Genomic DNA, 18,494 nt, shown 5'->3' with positions numbered 1-18,494 from the left:
ACTGTTGAGGGAAAGAACGGCTATAGCGTTGTTTGGCGCACAGGTGAGTATCCGGAGGGCGTCCTCTATAGCTCACAAAAGAGAGCAAATCAAAAGCATGGCTCCCGCGTCACCATTGTGTGACGTGCACTTGTGGCCTTGGCCAAACAATGTGAAACTGAAAAAAAGAAACAGGAAGAAGTTACTGGAAAAAAAAACACTACTGACGTCCACGGCCATATCTCGCGGTGCTTTGTGCGGAAGACTAGCACGAAAAAAAAATTAATGACTCATTTTAGGAGACGAGCAGACAAGAGTGCACAGATGCAGGTGGTACATTATCTATATCCTCTGGCACATTAACAGTAAGAATAAATACTGTAAGTGCGCATTAGCAAAGTGATCTCTAGCAGGCAAACACTGCTCTGACTGATACAGATTCCGGATCGGTCAGGTACGTAACTGTTGTCAGATTTTGTCCTTGTATTCATGACTGCGCGCTTTCTCTATATAAAAAAAAAACTCTGCCGGAAAGTATGGCACTACAGAAAGGTTTTAGTGGAATGAGGGAACTTTCCTAGATGCCCGATTGCTAAAGCAGCACAGCGACAACACCTGACCACATAACCACTTTTCAGCGTAGCATGTGAGCGGTTTTGGAAACGTTAAAGTAGCGAGTTTTGCGGCATTAAGTATGCGACGCATTTTCTAAGTGATGTACTACGTCGCAGTAAGCGCCGGCAATTAATGTCGTAGCCTGAGTTCTCATGCCACCCGAAGAGAAGGTGACTCTTGTATACTGAGCTTGAGGGGACAAGGTGCAATACCAATATTGTATTTCGATCACACCAAGGTATGAGATGCTAGTTCGTTTCATGAAGGAAATTTGAAGCAGTTTTCTTTAGCCGGCAAATGTAAAGTAAGACTAGAGAGCTCGCACCCCGTTTTGTACGGTTTCATATCATTTTTGTTTAATTTGGCCCTCTGCCTTTGGTTGCCGCTCCTCCCAGTGGCATAAACCGTTGGGGATGACGTCACGCTAGTCGAGGCACAAGCACGCCCATGATGCCACTTTCATAAACACACCCCACGCTCAAACCTCACTCACGCATCAGCACCGCCACCTGCGGTTGACAGGACATGACATGTTTGGCATGCCCTGGCGAGCTTCACAGGGGCTTCCTCCGCTTAGAGAAGGAAGGAAGGAAGGAAGGAAGGAAGGAAGGAAGGAAGGAAGGAAGGAAGGAAGGAAGGAAGGAAGGAAGGAAGGAAGAAAGGAAGGAAGGAAGGAAGGAAGGAAGGAGAAGGAAGGAAGGAAGGAAGGAAGGAAGGAAGGAAGGAAGGAAGGAAGGAAGGAAGGAAGGAAGGAAGGAAGGAAGGAAGGAAGGAAGGAAGGAAGGAAGGAAGGAAGGAAGGAAGGAAGGAAGGAAGGAAGGAAGGAAGGAAGGAAGGGAAAACTTTATTTTACTCTAGCGCTTTTTCTGCAGTCTTGTTGGAACATCTTCAGAGACGTTCTCTCCTCGGTTGTATCCCCAGGAGTCTTCGTGTCCACCTCTAATCAATGGTTGGTTGTCCTCAGTCCCGGGCTCCACTGGACATTGCCGCCCGTTGAGCTCGTTGTACCCGGCCTTGTAGGTCTTTACAGCGGTCGGTGGACAGCAGTCTCTCTCACTGCTCCGCACTCGGGTTTTGTATTTTGGGGACCACGTCTACGTTTTGGCAGCCCCATGTGATGTGATATAGAGTGGGTTTTTCGTCGCATCAGGGACATTTGTCCGCGAATAACACAGGGTGAATTTTGTTTAGTATATGTAGGTTTAGGTAAGACCCTGTCTGTAATTGTCTCCAAGTGACATCTTCCTCTCTGTTGAGAGATTTGTGCGGCGCGGTATATCGCCTTCTTCTGCCTCTATGGTTTTCCAGTATGGCCGAGTATTCCTTGGGTGGTGGCGCGAATTCCGCGGTCTCGTCGGATACTCGGAGAGCAACCCACAAAGTTTTGTGTGTTGTCTTGTCGTTTTCTTCTTCGTGGGTTCTCGTCCACTGAGAGCAAAATTCGGTGGCGGTTCAGTGGCGCAGGGTCGGTGCATGGTCCGTGTGCCACTGCCAGGCTTTATGCGGAAGTAGCAAGTAGGTTGGCTAGCGGTGGGGCCGCACCAAGCCAGCCTTGGCGGTGATTGGTCGTTTGTTTTCCCGCCTCCTCCTGCTTTCGTAACAATCGACGTCCCAGCAAAAATAAACGAAATAAACCACCGCGGAACAGGGCGCCTGGGCAGCTATAATATGACATCCTATCATATTATTTCGCTGTACTCTCTTCTTATCGTCCATCGCGCAGACTGCAGAGCCTGCAGATTCTGGTGATAGAAGCTAGTGCGTGTCATCTCTTGAGTGAATGAAGAACTGAAACCACTATAAGTACTATCGAGGACAGAAGTGCCCAGGACGTGCCGCCTTTTCTTTCCCCCTTTCCTATTCGTGCGCTAGCACTAGGTGAATCACTAGCGAAAAAATCAGGCAGTGGCTTAGCTCTGGATAAGCCTGGATAGACAAGCGAAAAGCTGCAGTTGTGCTTGGTTTGACGTCATGGCTGTCGCAGTTAGCGCGCAATGCACTGGGAGCACCACGATAACGGTGGAGGCGTTCGGCCGTCCACACACTGCCTGTACGGAGGCGGAGGAGGAGACGCGCGTGCAGTGAATACTGTGCTGCCTTAGAAGGTTGCTTTAGAGACACGGACTGTGGTGTCCATTTCTTTCGGGTGTACACCAACATATGAGAGACATGCATTTCCTTTCCTTAAAACCAATTTTCATTTCATTTCTTTTCCTTAAAGACCTTACGGCGCGGTTCGGGTATCCACCGAAATATTAGAGAGACAGGCGTCGTTTACTTTCCTTTAACCCAATTTTCTTTTCATTTTCCTTCCCTTACGGCGCGGTTCGGGTGTCCACCGAGATATGAGAGTTTCCTGGGGCAGTGTTTGTCTTTTACTTATTTTTTTACTTGTGCCGCGTGTGACTTCACTCGGTTTCGCGCATGCGCAGCTGTGGTAAATCTTGGCTCCGACGGCTCACGCGAAGCGCGGCTGTGGTGCGGGTAGTGAAGCTTTTCGCTTCAAAAGCCGGAACGTAAAAGGCGCCCGTGTGCTGTGCGATGTCAGTGCACCGTAAAGATCCCCAGGTGGTCGAAATTACCCGAGGACCTCCACTACGGCACCTCTTTCTCTCAATCTTCTTAACTCCCACCCTCCTCCTTTCCCTTACGGCGCGGTTCAGGTGTCCACCGAGATGTGTGAGACAGACACTGCGCCATTTCCTTTCCTCAAAAACCAATGTACTGGTGAAGCCTGGCGGCGCCCTGGGGAAGAAGGAAAACTGGTTTCGTCGTAGCTCCAGACACGTGGAAAGGACGAAATCCGTGCACGCCAGCTGCGACCAAGTGTAATGGAGGGTAGCGCGTCAGATGCAGCGTAACGGAAAGGGTTGGTTAATAGGGGTTTGACGTCCCAAAGTGACTACGGCTATGAGGGACGCCGTAGTGAAGGAAATGAAACTGAAATTGGTTTTTCAGAAAAGGAAATGGCGCAATACCTGCCTGACATCTCGGTGGACACCTGAACCGCGCGGTAAAGGAAGGAACAAAGGAGAGAATGAAATAATAAAAAAAGAAAGAGGGGCCGTAGTGGAGGCCTCCGGAATAACTTCGACCACCTGGGGATCCTTAACGTGCGCTGACATCGCACAGCACACGGCCTCCTTTCGCGTTTCGCCTCCATCGAAGCGCGCCCGCCGCGTTCGGGTTCAAACCCTGGTACTCCGGCTCGGTAGACGAGTGCCATAACCACTGAACCACCGCTGCAGGTAAGTGAAGGGGCACGGAAATTTCGACCACCTGAGGTTCTTTAACGTGCAATGACATCGCACAATACACGGTCCTCTCGAATTTCGCCTCCGTCAAAATTCGACCGCCGCGACCGGGATCGAACCCCAGTCATATGGGTCAGCAGTCGAGCGCCATAACAGCTGAGCCACCGCTGCGGCTCCTAACGGGAACGAGGCCAACGGGTTTCGCGGCAGCTGCAGCGAAGTGGAAAGGCAGAAACCGCGTCGCGCCAGCTGCAGCTTGCATGTTCTGTAAAACCGTCATCAGTAACCTATGTTAAGGGTCCATGCATATTTTGCCAGTGCACCCACGTGGCATTTAGTTTAACGAAGAAAACCACGGGTTAATTTTTTCCTCGCGCTCCTTGCAGTGTGGCAAGAATTTTTTTTTTCCTGCTCTTTTCTGACTCCCTTCGATTACCTCAAATATGGTCGGCAATACTGGCAGTGTGGTTTCTGACGTCACAAATTATATCGGAAGGTATAGATCACACGTAGCTGCAGGAAACGTAGAACACTTTGGCCGCTAAGCTGATGAGTTAGGAGCCACCTGCGGTATCCGCCGATGATGTTTGCTTTGGGGCGCATAGGGAGGTTCCAGAACCGGTATGCATCACTCCTTAACTGGAACACTCATCTCAAAGGAACGTTTAATTGCCACGTACCACACCGACGTCCAGTCGGGCCGCAACGAAACACGAACGAGCATATGCCGGACTTCTCTATTTTGCGGCAAGGTATTCCTTTATGGTCGGTTTATGAATATGTACTTATGTAGATCCGTTGCCCAGAAACACGAATCATGTTTGTTGTATGCTGCAGCTGACAGCACACAGGTAAAATATTTTTTGTTCTCAGGCATTGTTCGCGTTTCATTGAGGCCTGACTGTGCTATGGGGTACAAAGTAATATACAAGAAACGTAATGTACAATAATATACAAGACGTCATAAAGAGAGTATCGAAATATGTACAAGTGATAAATATATAAAATAAAAGAAAATGAATTGACCACTGAACATATCAGCACTGATTCCGGTAAAACGCAAAAACACAGCACCTCTGACACGAATACGTTCCCACCTGGACGCATAGGCACAGCTTTTAGTAAATTAGTAGCATAAGAGGCTTGGTACTTTCAGGTACAGAAATTGCTCCCGCTGAATTATGTCAAGCGATAGAGTAATGAGGGCGGCTGCGCGAAAAGCGTTCCTGAAGTGCAGCTGCTGTGAAAATCTAGCTCTCACACATGACACACTTGTTTCGATGACTCGTCGTATACGGTCGTGAGCATCGAGCTACCGCCTTCCAAAGGATGTATTTTCATGCACACCTGAGAAACTACATTGACACGTGCTCCATATCCTGAGGCACTAAAACCACATGTAGTTCTGTGCCCTAGATTTTGCCTTATCTCTGCAGCATCCAGACAATTCTGGTCATAGGGTTTCCCCACGGCCAGTGGCTTCAGCACGATTGATTAGAGCTGCGCGCACTACAGCTCTATTTTTCTGTGAGATACGCAGAAAATTCTGGCACATAGGGTTCTATCGTGATGGGAATGACGTTTTCTTTTGCAGACAAAACAAAAGATCGACGATGAAGGCGCTCTTTGTATCCGCTCTGCCCAGTCTGCTACCGTTGCTTCTGCAAGTGTGGCGAATTGTTCTGGCCGCCGATGGAGGCAGCTGCTGCGGTGGAGAAGAACCAAGTGATGCGCTCTACCTGACACCCCTCATCGAAGCTGGGCGGCTGGACGAAGCGCGAAACCTCAGCAGGACGGGTCACATTGGCGGAAGTACACTGCAGCAGGTTAAGAGCTACTCGGGATATATCACCGTCAACAAAACGCTCGACAGCAACCTCTTCTTCTGGTTTTTTCCAGCACTGGTGAGCACACGCGCGCCTGCCTAATGAAACAGTGTGAGTAAGCAAAGGAATTATCCAAGAGCAACCGAAATGTTTCAGAAATTTAGAGACGAGTTAGCAGAAATGTTTGGCATCATGGCAGTGGACAGGCTCCTTATAAATCGCAGTGGATACGTTCGGCAGAGTTATTTTCCCTTGCAAGTCCCGCCTGCAACGGTTCCTAATAACCACAAACACACAGAGGTAGAGAAGCCACGTGTTATCGACAATCGGAGACTGAAGGCAATCTTTGCCGGCGCTGGCGACGACACGACGCTTGCTGGTCTGTGGTACGACGGCCGTGCTTGAGCGTCATTATCGTGCCGGGCACATGCTAGTTTCGTTGTGGATGTCCAAGAAGCGAAGCATTAGCACGAAAATCACAATCATGAAGGTCATCCTCACGAACCGACGCACGTCGGGGCCGTTGGCCGAATACAAAGACAGGATGAACGGCAAGGCAATGATGCTTCGGGAAGGCATAATAAGGCAGAGCCAGTGGGTTGGCAGCTGAGCTCCAACTACGCGCAACGTGGCACCTCAACGATGCTGGCTACTTCACCTCGGGTGAATACGAAGCTTCTTTGGCGGCTTGAAAACTTGCGATCGAACTTCACGGGCTGATTTTCATCGCAGCGATGCTGTGTTGCGCGGTCGAAAAGCTGGAGGTTGCGGTTTACAGGAGCGCAAATAGATGCATGCAGCTTGTGTCAATGATCACGATCGCGATGAAGACGTTTGCGAACGTACGTTCGAAAACTGCGAAATGTTGGGTTTTCTTTTCGTTTCTTTCATATTCATTGCCTCTGTTTGCTGAAAGTTTTCTAGAGGAAACACTTTCGGATCATGTGTTACGACAACCCATATCTTGGGTCCACTGACTTAAGTTACAGCGTATTGATCTCCAAAACCATCGGCTGAGAGAAAGAAAAAAAAAAACGCGGGTGCGACAGCCGCGCCATCTGTCGTGTTTGCGTATAAGGCAATGGTGAGCACTGGTGAGAGGAGTGCGTGTATTATTAGATTATTGAACTCCATTAAGTGTTATGCGCCTACTTTTCGAGAAAACACTATGCCATAGAATTATGCGAATTTTTTCTCAAGCCCTGCTCGAGAACAGAAATGGGGCAGATGAGGATGAAGTCGTAGTCATTATCTAGCAGCCATGCTTACTGAGGTGAAGACGAAGAAAGTCACGAATAAATATAAGGACATCATCATCATCAAATGAGCATGTGAATAGTGCATTGTTTTTCGTCGAGAGAGTCCGGTAAGATGCATTGCGGGTTTCATTATTAATAACAAGCAATATAAACTACAATAACAATATTAATAACAAGATCCAGCTACAGTAATGAAAGACGCCGCTAAAATGAATAGCTTGTTGTCCTGTGTTCTTCTTCTCCTGGTGTCTCGTTCTTTCGCTGGTGAAGTTATGTCTGATGTACACCAACTAGCCCACATGGGTACCTTGTTAATGAATAGCTTATTTGGCGTCACTGTTCTTCGCAGCATCTTGCGCATTTCGCAAGCTCTTTACCATCGACTTTTAGCTTTTCGCCCCGCTTGAATCACCCTGCTTTTTCATAGCATCTTCATAACTTCACAGCTATGCTTCATAGCTTCATTTTTCATAGCTTCTTCATAGCATCTTGCGAATTTCGCAAGCTGCTTTCCATCGACTTTTAGCTTTTGACCCTGCTTGATTATTTGCTTTAATCGGCCTAGCGCGACTAGAAGCCCTTTGGTGATCACTGAGTCTCGCAAACCTCGCTGCTGGAAGCACTTCTGGAAGCACTTCACTTGGAAGCACAGTATACCGACGACCCCCTCAATCAGGCGCTAGCTGAACTAAATATGGCGAACGTTCATGCGAAAATTCAAAAACGTAGAAATTGCCTTCCTGCCTATGAACTGGATAGCTGGCCTCGCGTATTGTCCATGGCTGTTATCCACAGGTTTAATATAAATGCCTCACATATGTCGAAGGAGCAGCGGCAGCAAAACAGTTCACACTATTTGATGCAAACTTGTACAGCGATCACAGTTACATGTATACGGATGGCTCATACCACAAAAAAAACCTCTACATCCACCTTTTACATACCTCATTCGAAAGTGCAAAGAACATCCAGGTTATTTCATGTGACGTCCTCAACAATTCCAGACTTAACCACCATAATGCCAGCTTCGCGCTTCGTATACAAAAATTCAGCTTCTTTGGTTTGGCTGATTCTTAGCTTGTCTATTAAGGTGGCAGCTTGGGCTTGTTGGTAACACATGTCAACAAAAATAGCGCGGGAACAGAACAAGGACAAGCAAGGACACACAAGAGCGCTAACTTCCAACAGTTTATTGTGAACCGCAGGGCGGTAAATATATACGACGTAGCGATACATTGCGCAGGCGCAGGACAAACATTTTTAATAGTTTCTTAGATAATGTAGTTCTTTTCGAGATAATCCAACAGACGGTTTTGCGATGCACAAGTCACCTAGGCTATCTATGGCTTCAGCTTCAATAATTTCACGGGTAAGTTTGCCAGGGTTCTTGGTGATTACATTGCATGATTGATAGATAGGTACACGATCTTCACAGTTTCTGCAGTGGACATCAAGAAAACCCCCTCTTTTTTCTTTTACATTGTAACGATGCTCTCGAAGACGTTCGTTCAGGTACCTTCCACTCTGACCTATATATTCCTTTCCGCATGTCAATTGTATGCTGTACACAATCTATTCCATACATTCAACGAACTTTGTTACATGCTTCGTGGTACACCCACTCTTTTTCGCAGGGCCAGGTCTTGTCAACTTGCAGAGTTTTTGCAGCTCATCTGGAGCTGAAAAAATGACTTTGACATTGGCCCGTTGTCCAATCTTTTTCAAGCGAATAGACAAACCGTGAATGTATGGAATAATAGCAACTTTTTGCTTATTTGCTAAAAGAGGAACATCTAGAGGGGAGCAGATCTGCTTCAGGAAGATTTCAGCAATACTTGCAAGGACATGCATAGGAAACCCAGCGTTAGTTATCCTCTGTACTTGTTCAGCGAAACTTGCTGCCATTAGCTGTGGACAGGACTTTTTTATAACGTTAGATAGACATAACTTTGCAATTCCCCTCTTGACAAGTTTGGAGTGCGCAGTTCTAAAACGCACAAGGTGGACGTTCCTTTCAGGGCGACTGTCTCCGAGAGTGACACGTGGCAAAAGTCCATTGCTCTTTTCCTTCAAGAAAACCTCAGCCTGTTGCAAATCGGCGATCCCTTCCTAGTCAAGGACTCTAATGCTGTCATAACCTACGTAAAGTCCCCACCGCTCCAGGGTTTAAGAGATTTCTCTATAGATATCAAGGATTTGTTTTATTCATTGCCGCAAGCTGAATTGCTTTCTTGTGTTCAAACCTGCATTGACAAGTTTGGCGTCATTCCCTTCCAGAATGCATCGGGTACGTCGAGCACTGGTTTTTGGAACTTTTAAGTCTGTATCTCAAGTCAACTTTTATTCATTGGGACGGGTCGCCTTATCTGCAGAAAAAGGGGATATGCATAGGGTCTTGCATTGCCCCCGTGCTTAGAGATCTATACTTGGCCGAACTTGACAGAGCGATTTGCAGCCATCTCGCTGACTTAAAAGTAACAAAAGTTTTTAGATACGTTGACGACTATTTAATCTTCCTTGACTGTGATTTTGGTTCCTTCAAATCACTTGCCACTAACACACTAAATTTCGTACGCACAGGCTTCTCGCCTTGAGTCATTACTCACGAGTTGCCATCAGGGGACAGTATCCGGTTCCTTGATGTCAACCTTTTTTTCCAAGACGATCACAATTTCTGGAAATATCAGCCACGTGCCAACAAACCACTGCTCCCATATGATTCTGCGCACTCCAAACTTGTCAAGAGGGGAATTGCAAAGTTATGCCTCTCTAACGCCATAAAAAAGTCCTGTCCACAGCTGATGGCAGCAAGTTTCGCTGAACAAGTACAGAGGCTAACTAACGCTGGGTTTCCTATGCATGTCCTTGCAAGTATTGCTGAAATCCTCCTGAAGCAGATCTGTTCCCCTCTAGATGTTCCTCTTTCAGCAAATAAGCAAAAAGTTGATGTTATTCCATACATTCACGGTTTGTCTCATCGCATGAAAAAGATTGGACAACGGGCCAATGTCAGTCATTTTTTCAGCTCCTGATAAGCTGCAAAAACTCTGCAAGTTGAGAAGAGCTACACCCTGCGAAAACGAGTGGATGTACCACGAAGCATACAACAAAGTTCGTTGAATGTATTGAATCAATTGTGTACAGCATACAATTGACATGCCGAAAGAAATATATAGGTCAGAGTGGAAGGTGCCTGAACGAACGTCTTCGAGAGCATCGTTACAATGTAAAAGAAAAAAGAGTTGGTTTTCTTGATGTCCACTGCAGAAACTGTGAAGATTGTGTACCTATCTACGAATCATGCAATGTAATCACCAAGAACCCTAGCAAACTTAACCGTGAAATCATTGAAGCAGAAGCCATAGATAGCCTAGGTGACTTGTGCATCGCAAAACCGGCTGTTGGATTATCTAGAAAAGAACTACATTATCTAAGAAACTATTGAAAATTTTTGTCCTGCGCCTGCGCAATGTATCACCCCGTCGTATATATTTACCGCCCTGCGGTTCACAATAAACTGTTGGAGGTTAGCGCTCGTGTGTGTCCTTGCTTGTCCTTGTTCTGTTCCTTGCGCTATTTTTGTTGGCACGTCTTAGCTAGTCACAACCATCATCACAAAGAGTTATAAGGGCGAGTCAGGACCGAAAGCAATCGCTTATTTGTATTGAAGTTCATCGTAGCGATTTCTTTTTAATGGTCCGTGGGTAATCTAGCAACGTGTTTTTGTCCGCTCTATGTGGATTCAAAGCCCCACTTTTCAGAGCGTTTCACAGTAGAGAAGCAAAGCATCAGCACAAGAGAAACTGTGAGCTCACTGGAACACCAGTGGGTATCCGATCGCACAGAGGAACGAATATATATATATATATATATATATATATATATATATATATATATATATATATATATATATATATATATATATATATAGGTTTCAATATCTTACACAAAATTAAAAGCTCTCTATATCATGAAATCGTAATTTTTTATGCTTTCCAAGTCATTGCGGTGTAATAAATAAAATTTGTGGGATACTTAAGCTCCGCCTTTGAGGATATGACGCGACAGCGGCTCCTCTTGCCCACGCAGACACGAACACTGTTTCCATAATATGTGAAAGACCACATGACATACATATGTATAAAGGCCCGCTATCCCTAAGGTATACGAATGAACAGATCGACTTTAAACAGAAGCGGCACGCCCTCTTGGTGGCAATCTCAGCATTACCTCCAGCCTAGTGCTCTGCAGAGATATCTTTCCTGACGTTTACTACAATCATTGTAAAGCATTTTATGTACAGTCTTTGCCAAAAGTAACGGGGCCGCAAGGTTTGCTTCTCAGTCGTATATTAGAGCTATTATGCCAGCCCTGAAGCTCTAAATCTCTGTGTGGTAAAGAGAACCCCTCTCCTCACCTTCCAATAACTTTTTAATAAGGGAGTAATTACACATTGACGTCCACCCTAGCGCAGCCATACGGCCACAAAGGAAAGCTATACAGCTTTCACAGAAACTTCGTAGTTTAAGAAAAATTCGTCCTGGTCCGGGGATCGATCCCCGGACCAGGACGAATTTTTCTTAAACTACGAAGTTTCTGTGAAAGCTGTATAGCTTTCCTTTGTGGCCGTATGGCTGCGCTCGGGTGGACGTCAATGAGTAATTACTCCCTTATTACAAATCTACTCCACCTTGGGGGATTCCCCTAAAACATTTGGTCAAAGAACTCTTTGATCTTTAGGAAAGCCGTGGGGGCTCTACTACACGAATGAGAAACAAACCATGCAGATTGGCTACTTTTGGCAAAGACTGTACATAGAACATAATTTCCACGGCATAAGTAGTACTGACACCGTGATAATTTCATTGCAATAAATACGATTGTTTTAAAAAAAAACGTGCCTATGTGACCTATGGTTAGCGTGTCTGACTGGTACCACAAGGGTCAGGGGTTAGATTCTCGAATAATTACTCAAAATTTCTTTTCAGCGCCATTCCTTTACTTTAAATACTTACACCTCCTTATGACATTCGAGTCATGTTGCCACCTTCAGATCACCAGTTTTCTATTTTTTATTCATTTTTCAATTCCGCTGCTTCACTGGTGACGTAGCCAGCTATTGGTCTGATCCGTATTTTTCACGCACAGCAACAACAACGGACGCCACCGCTGGCTTTTCGGCAGAATTTGAGCGTTAGAACTATCGCTTTAAAATGGCAATCGATGCCTCACCGCGCGCAGCACAGGATGACGCGCTAACTTATTACTTAAAATGTCTACGTTATCGGCTTAGACGCCTAGTCAGACATTACGAGAGAAAAATTAAGCCTACATTGTTTCACATAGAACCAAATATTCTGTTCCTAATTTCTGTCCATGTCACTCACTCTTCTAGAAAAATTATATAGAAAGAATATACCTGGGCACCGCTTTCACGCGAATCTTTTTATTCAGAACAGGCCGAGATGACACTGCGACCAGTTCCTGCTGACAGTCCCAATAAGATATTGAGCCCTCACTTTTGTACTGCTGCCAACAGAAGCAAAGGCTCAGTGATGCTTTGAGCGCAACAAATAGACGTCAGGTGTCCCTAGCTAAAATCCTGGAAGCTTGACCAAGAATTGCTTTCCACAGACGCGCAGAGTGGACCTTAGTGGACATCATAAAGGCGTCAAATATCTTAGAAAGACATTAGGTTGCTTATTCATGAATAACACTTTACTCATTTCTATGCATCTGCATACCAAAATTTTCTATATTGCATGAAATGTGGTCTGTCTGTCTGTGAGTAAGCTCTGCGGCCACGATTTGTTTTTGGGCAGGAGAATTATTCTCGTATTTGTAAAAGTGCATTGCCTGCGCATTAGTAAAAGTCGTGACTGTGAGCGTTTTGCATGTCATGCGTGTGGCATGTATACACTAAAGTATCTCTTCGCAGAAGCGCAGCCGCTTTTTTCATCTCGGCGCTATGCTGATGTTTTCTTTTACGGGTCTTTTTGCCTTGCATCATTACAATGCCAACGTAAGTGTTGCCGGCACTGTCGATGTATGACAATGTTGCATAAAATCATATCTAAATAAAAAAATGCTTCAGTGAGGGCCCTGACTGCCGCTAGTTTTTTGGTCTGAACAGATTGTAAGGGTGAAGAAGAGTAAATAGCGACACAGAGCTTAATTAAATAAATAGTTTAATAGTGTACGCTAAGCTTTATGCAATGCAGTTCGAACATGAAAGAGCAGAGTAGCGGATGATAGTAACAAAAAGCCCATATGAAGAATGTTTATTTTTTCGCGTTTACCGATGTTTATTTTAAAAACAGCTAGAGATACGTCAGTGTGGTTTGTGTAGGTGGATTATGCAGCAAGCCGCACATTATGTACGCGACAGAGCACGATAATTAGGCAATCATTTATCTAAAATTAACTATTTAACTTTTTCTTTTAGATTTCTGGAGGCACAGTCAAATTGCGAAATTCAAGGCCGTCAACATCGTAGGTAGGCCCTGTTTTGAAATGTTCTCAATCAGCAATTTGGTTTGAAATATAGAATCTGAAAATTACGCATTTCAAAGCTCGCTGAGTTGTCTTTCCCGCATTGCATATTGATAAAGTGGCATCGCTGGTATATTTTTTGCACTAAATATCGACGTCTTTTATACATTTGATGATGTAGAAGAAGTTGCCTTGCTTGCTGATAATACCAAACGCTGCAATGCCATTTTTACACATATGCAATGCGAGGAAACCAACTCAACGAGCTTTCAAATCCGAAATTCTGACGTTCGCTATTTTAAACCACATAGCCGAATAAGATAATTTCAAAACACGGTTAACCTTCCATGTTGACGGCCTTGAATTTCGCAATATAACCTTGCCTCCCAAAATCTAGAATAACAAAGTGGATTAGATAATTTTAGCTATTTAATCGTCTAATTATTCACCTCTATCACGTACCTAATGTCCTCCTTGCTGTATATTCCACCTCATGCGCAGACCACGCCAACGCAGCTCTCGGAGTTTTTTTTTTTTTGTTTTAAATAAGAAATCTGCATATGTTAAAAAAAAATCACGCAGTGAATTTTTATCAGCTGGCTTCAACCTAAGTGTGCCTAAGTCCGTGCAACCGGTGTATTCATAGAAACCACTGTCATGCTGTCCGCTGCGACCTTGCGGACGCAGGTGTTGAAGTTTACAGTTATAATCTTTGATGTACAGTTCTTGTACAGACATCTGTACATGTACAGATGTACAGTAATTCTTGATGTACAGTTATAATCAGAAGTTTGTTTCTTTCTTTTCCTTGCGCAGGGAATGAAAGCATTTACTGACGCCAATAGGTTAGAAGATGCTTCTGCGCTGCTGAACAGAAGAGCGAGCGAGGACAGTTTGCCTTTCAGTCTTTGTCTCTGGCAGCAGTGCATTCTTATGTTCGGATAAGGAAAAAGAGCTGCGCTTGCCGCTGGCATTCTACTGGAAGTTTGAATCCTAAAATTCTTTCACCTTCAAATTTAAAGGAAGAAGAAAAACTTGTACACAATACTTGGGCCGATAACGTACATGGCTAGCATCTGGTCCAGTACAAAAACAAAACATTGGGCAACCACAATATGAAAGTGGAAACTCAGATTTAAAAGAAATACAAACAGCGAAATCATCCGGTGGCCGGTCGAATAGAAAACAAAGCATCTGGTCAACCGCATGAGGGAAGTGCGAAACAACATTTGAACAAAATGCACATATTGAGTTCAAACAATACAAGGTAAGGCGGTCGCCTAGCGTACGGAACATGAACGAGAGCTGCACTTTTATTGTAGCTACTCGTCTATCCGTCTTGCTGCATTCGCAGGAGCGGGAGAGCGAAGCGCCTGTGCTGGTGTGGCTGCAGGGAGGCCCGGGTGCCTCCTCTCTACTGGGTGCCTTCGCCGAAAACGGTCCTTACGCCCTCACCAACACCGAGCCTCCCGTGGCTGTACGACGTCCCGTGAATTGGGTCCAGCGTTTCTCGATGATCTACGTTGACGAGCCGGTGGGCACCGGTTTCAGCTTCACACGTTCCGAGTTGGGTTACGCTCGTAACATGAACGACTTGGGCCGGGACATGGTCGAGTTCCTGCAACAATTCTTCACACTCTTCCCTGACTACGTCGAGAGGGACTTTTACGTCACAGGGGAATCATTCGGTGGTGAGTTTGCTGACATAGCTCCCACAGCGCCTTTTTACGAAAGGCGTACAGGGCTGTTGGGAAATTTTTTTTTATCTTTTTGAGAAAACAGAGCACAACTTGTATGTAGTGCGAGAGCTGTTTGCAAGGCCAGACAACTACTGCTTACAATGATTGGCTAATTACGCAATTTAAGGGGTGCGCAAGTATTCTGAACATTTTATGAGATTAGTTTGGTCGCTCGTTCGGCGTGATTTCAGATGAATTTCTTAACCCCAGAGTTTCCTAATAACCTGAATTAAGTATTTCATTATGTGGAAAAAGTTTCGCCAAGAATACAAGAGTTAAATGGTGCGCAGTCCCTGGAGAAAATGACAACTCTCTTAAAAATTAACGTGAGAGAGAACATTCTTGGATACTTGTTACGCGTACTAAGCTTCTTAAACTCCAATACTGTCGTGTATACATCGTTCCACATCGTGCGTATTGTCGGCCTTTCTTCATGCTCGTGACGCAAAAGCAGTATTGGTATTAAAAAATAGTTTTCTGTGCCAATCAATCCCGGAGCCACAACAATTCTGCGGGTGAGGTCTGGTGACAGCAGAAAAAAAAATGACTCAGCGTGCATGCTACGAGGAACGAAACATATCGGCGTTTTCGAACCATTCAATAAAGGTTTTTGCACGGCGGCAACAGCGTTGCCTGTCTGGGCTTGGGTCCACAGCAAACACTCCGAAGGCGCGAGAGCGCTATGATAAGAGTGCAAGTGGACTGAACTAAAACAAGTGCAATGAAACCACAATCAAACTGCATTCGAAGTGAAACACCATTCTAGAGTGTTCCCCCTGTGATGTATAAAAACACTGTTCATTATTTGGGGCAAGTAAATGCTTTTCCGTATATTTTCCACAGTAAGCCGAGACCACTGCAAGTGAAACACGTTTCCGAGCATCATAAACACACAATTATAGCATAATTTATCATCGGGCAGAGATCGCGCTGGGTGAGTAAAAATCGGCGCAGCGGGTAGACGTCCAGCTCTACTGAGATTGGCACCTGAGTACAGGTTCATGCACAAAAGCTCATCTTAAGTAGAAAATAACTTTAAAAAGTTGTGGCCAATGAAGAGGTCAAAAATGCGGGGGCGTCACAGCAGTGTGTATACACCCTTTTAGTATTTTTTTTTTAATTTTTGCTAAAGAAATAACGAACTCTTGGTGGCATTTCATCTGTATACAGCTTTATGGCATATTTCAGTCGGTCATCAAATGAGATTTAAACTGCAAAACTACAAGGATGGCTAATAAGTTGTCGTGATAATCAGATACTAAACAAGCTGACTTCTTTCTTTTTCTTCCTTTTTACCTGCAGAAAACCGTACATTACTACTGAAAGCTTAGCTTTTCTTTTCTAACACTGTGCTTATTACGGTGCCTTCCGCAGGAAAGTTCGTGCCGGCCACAGCTTTCGCTATACACGAAGCGTATGATTCGCTGCGAGTCAAGATCAACCTCAAAGGCATCGCGTTCGGCAACGGAATAACTGACCCACCCAACATGATTGACTTCGGAGACCGCTTTTTCCAGCTGGGACTTGTCGACGAGAAGCAGGCCGCCCACTTCAACCAACAGAGAGACGTTATACTCAGCCTCATTGCCAATGACCGCTACACTGAGGCATTCTTCGTCGTCAACGAGCTCATCTTCAAACTGCCCAACAACTTTTATAACCCTACAGCGACGTACTACAACAACGTTACCGGCTATAAAGGTTACTACAACGTGCTCCTGATAGAAGACCCTCCGGAAACCAACACTCTGTACGAGGAGTTCGTACAGGAGGCACCGGTTCGCCGAGCCCTCCATGTGGGCGGAAACTGTTTCAACGACCGGAAAGCGGTTGTGACGCATATGATAGATGACATCCTGAAATCGGCCAAGCCCTACATGCCAGTGCTGATGGAAAACTACAAGGTCCTCGTGTACAGCGGACAACTGGACATCGTAGTACCGTACTCCGCCACTGCGAAATTCCTCTCTACTATTTCTTGGTCCGGAGCCGAAGCCCTCTCTAAGGCGCCACGCAAAATTTGGCGGCCACCATTTGGGCCGTGGTCCAACGACTCAGAGACTGATTGCATCGTATATGGCTACACGCGGCGTGTGGAGATGTTCAGAGAGGTCATGATACGCAACGCTGGACATTTTGCGCCGTTAGACCAGCCTGAAGTGTGCCTGGACATGATGACGAGGTTCATCTTCGACTTGCCTTTCACCGATGATGAAGCGACGTCCAATGAGCCGAATATGTCATAAATGTATCGAGCGTAGTGCACTTGACGGTAATGTTGCCGAGTTTGAACTGCATTTAAAGATTGTTTTAGGTTTCGCGAAAAGGCAGGAACGGTGAAGCCAAATCGAGCCGGAGCTGCATGTGCGCTATCTGACGTTTCGACTGACCCTTTAGGTGACGGAAAGCGCCAAGCTTATTTGGAACGTTTTCGTGTGTACAATTCAGTCAAGCTAATTCTACTACACATGTGACAGTAAAATGGTACGTAGTCAGCTTTTCGCGTGCATTTGTGGCGGCTTGTATCTGCTTAGCTTGAAAAGAATGGACTTTTATTGAAAAGTAGAGGCGGTGTTGGAGCCCGAATGCGTGAGGTCTTCGTCAACGCAGAACACAAAGAAGCATTTTATGTCCAACTCCTCGCTTTGACCTCGAGCGTTGTTGCATACTAAACGCAGGAACCAAAGCGAAAGAAGATGAGTCGGAAAGCTCAACATTGGACACACTGACCGCGTCTCGTTTCGCTGCCTTGCTGCGTTGCTTTCTTGGCGTATTATTTGAGTCATTCATACCGGACTTGTCCCACAGTGTTCTGAAAATAATACCCATCAGTTTCGTAAGTCATTTCATGAGCAGTTAGAATAATGGCGTAGGCTTTAAGCGGTTGTTATAAGCGCACAAAAACTTCATTTGTGGCCCTATTAAAGAAAGAGGATTTTTTTAATTCCAAGTGCGACGCCGTCATGGCATCGTCTTTTCTGTCGAGTGTGTTTTGGAGATGTTTTCAATTTTACTGACGCTGAATGTGGTGTCATCAAGTAAAACCTAAACAGTGCTCATCGGCTGGCGGTACGAAGAAATTTTTCTGCATGAAAAGACGCACTGAAGATAGCGTCAGCTACGGTATAGTGAACAATTTTGAAAGAAATGTAGGATGCCTGCTGACCCGCCAGTGGCTGAAGTAAATAGCTGTCCCTGCTGAGGCTGTAGAAGCAGTACACTGTAGCGCCATCTTATAACAATTTTGTAAGGCACTTGCACTGGCTCATGCGCAGGAATTTTTTCTTTAGTTTTTGCCCTGAAAGATGGTTTGTACAGGGCGTAAACCAT

At 45.4% G+C, this 18,494-nt stretch overlaps 1 protein-coding gene across 1 annotated transcript; it reads left to right on the top strand.

Annotated features, from left to right (window-relative positions):
- The first annotated feature begins 357 nt into the window (after positions 1-357).
- On the top strand, positions 358-17,655 carry LOC149340820 (venom serine carboxypeptidase-like). Its single transcript, XM_089551347.1, has 4 exons — positions 358-433; positions 5,443-5,752; positions 14,780-15,116; positions 16,539-17,655. Exons 2-4 carry the CDS (start codon positions 5,462-5,464, stop codon positions 17,408-17,410), a joined length of 1,500 nt encoding a protein of 499 aa, XP_089407473.1. The 5' UTR covers positions 358-433; positions 5,443-5,461; the 3' UTR covers positions 17,411-17,655.
- The last annotated feature ends 839 nt before the right edge of the window (positions 17,656-18,494 follow it).

Source organism: Amblyomma mixtum, chromosome 6 (genome assembly GCF_055824585.1).
Source record: "Amblyomma mixtum isolate Tamu chromosome 6, ASM5582458v1, whole genome shotgun sequence".
Classification (NCBI taxonomy): domain Eukaryota; kingdom Metazoa; phylum Arthropoda; class Arachnida; order Ixodida; family Ixodidae; genus Amblyomma; species Amblyomma mixtum.
This window is presented reverse-complemented; position numbering and strand designations above follow the sequence as displayed.

Coding starts and splice junctions, on each gene's coding strand:
- LOC149340820 (XM_089551347.1), top strand. CDS start 5,462: ATGAAGGCGCTCTTTGTATCCGCTCTGCCCAGTCTGCTACCGTTGCTT. Junction 5,753..14,779: donor TCTGGTTTTTTCCAGCACTG/GTGAGCACACGC, acceptor CTGCATTCGCAG/GAGCGGGAGAGCGAAGCGCC. Junction 15,117..16,538: donor CACAGGGGAATCATTCGGTG/GTGAGTTTGCTG, acceptor TGCCTTCCGCAG/GAAAGTTCGTGCCGGCCACA.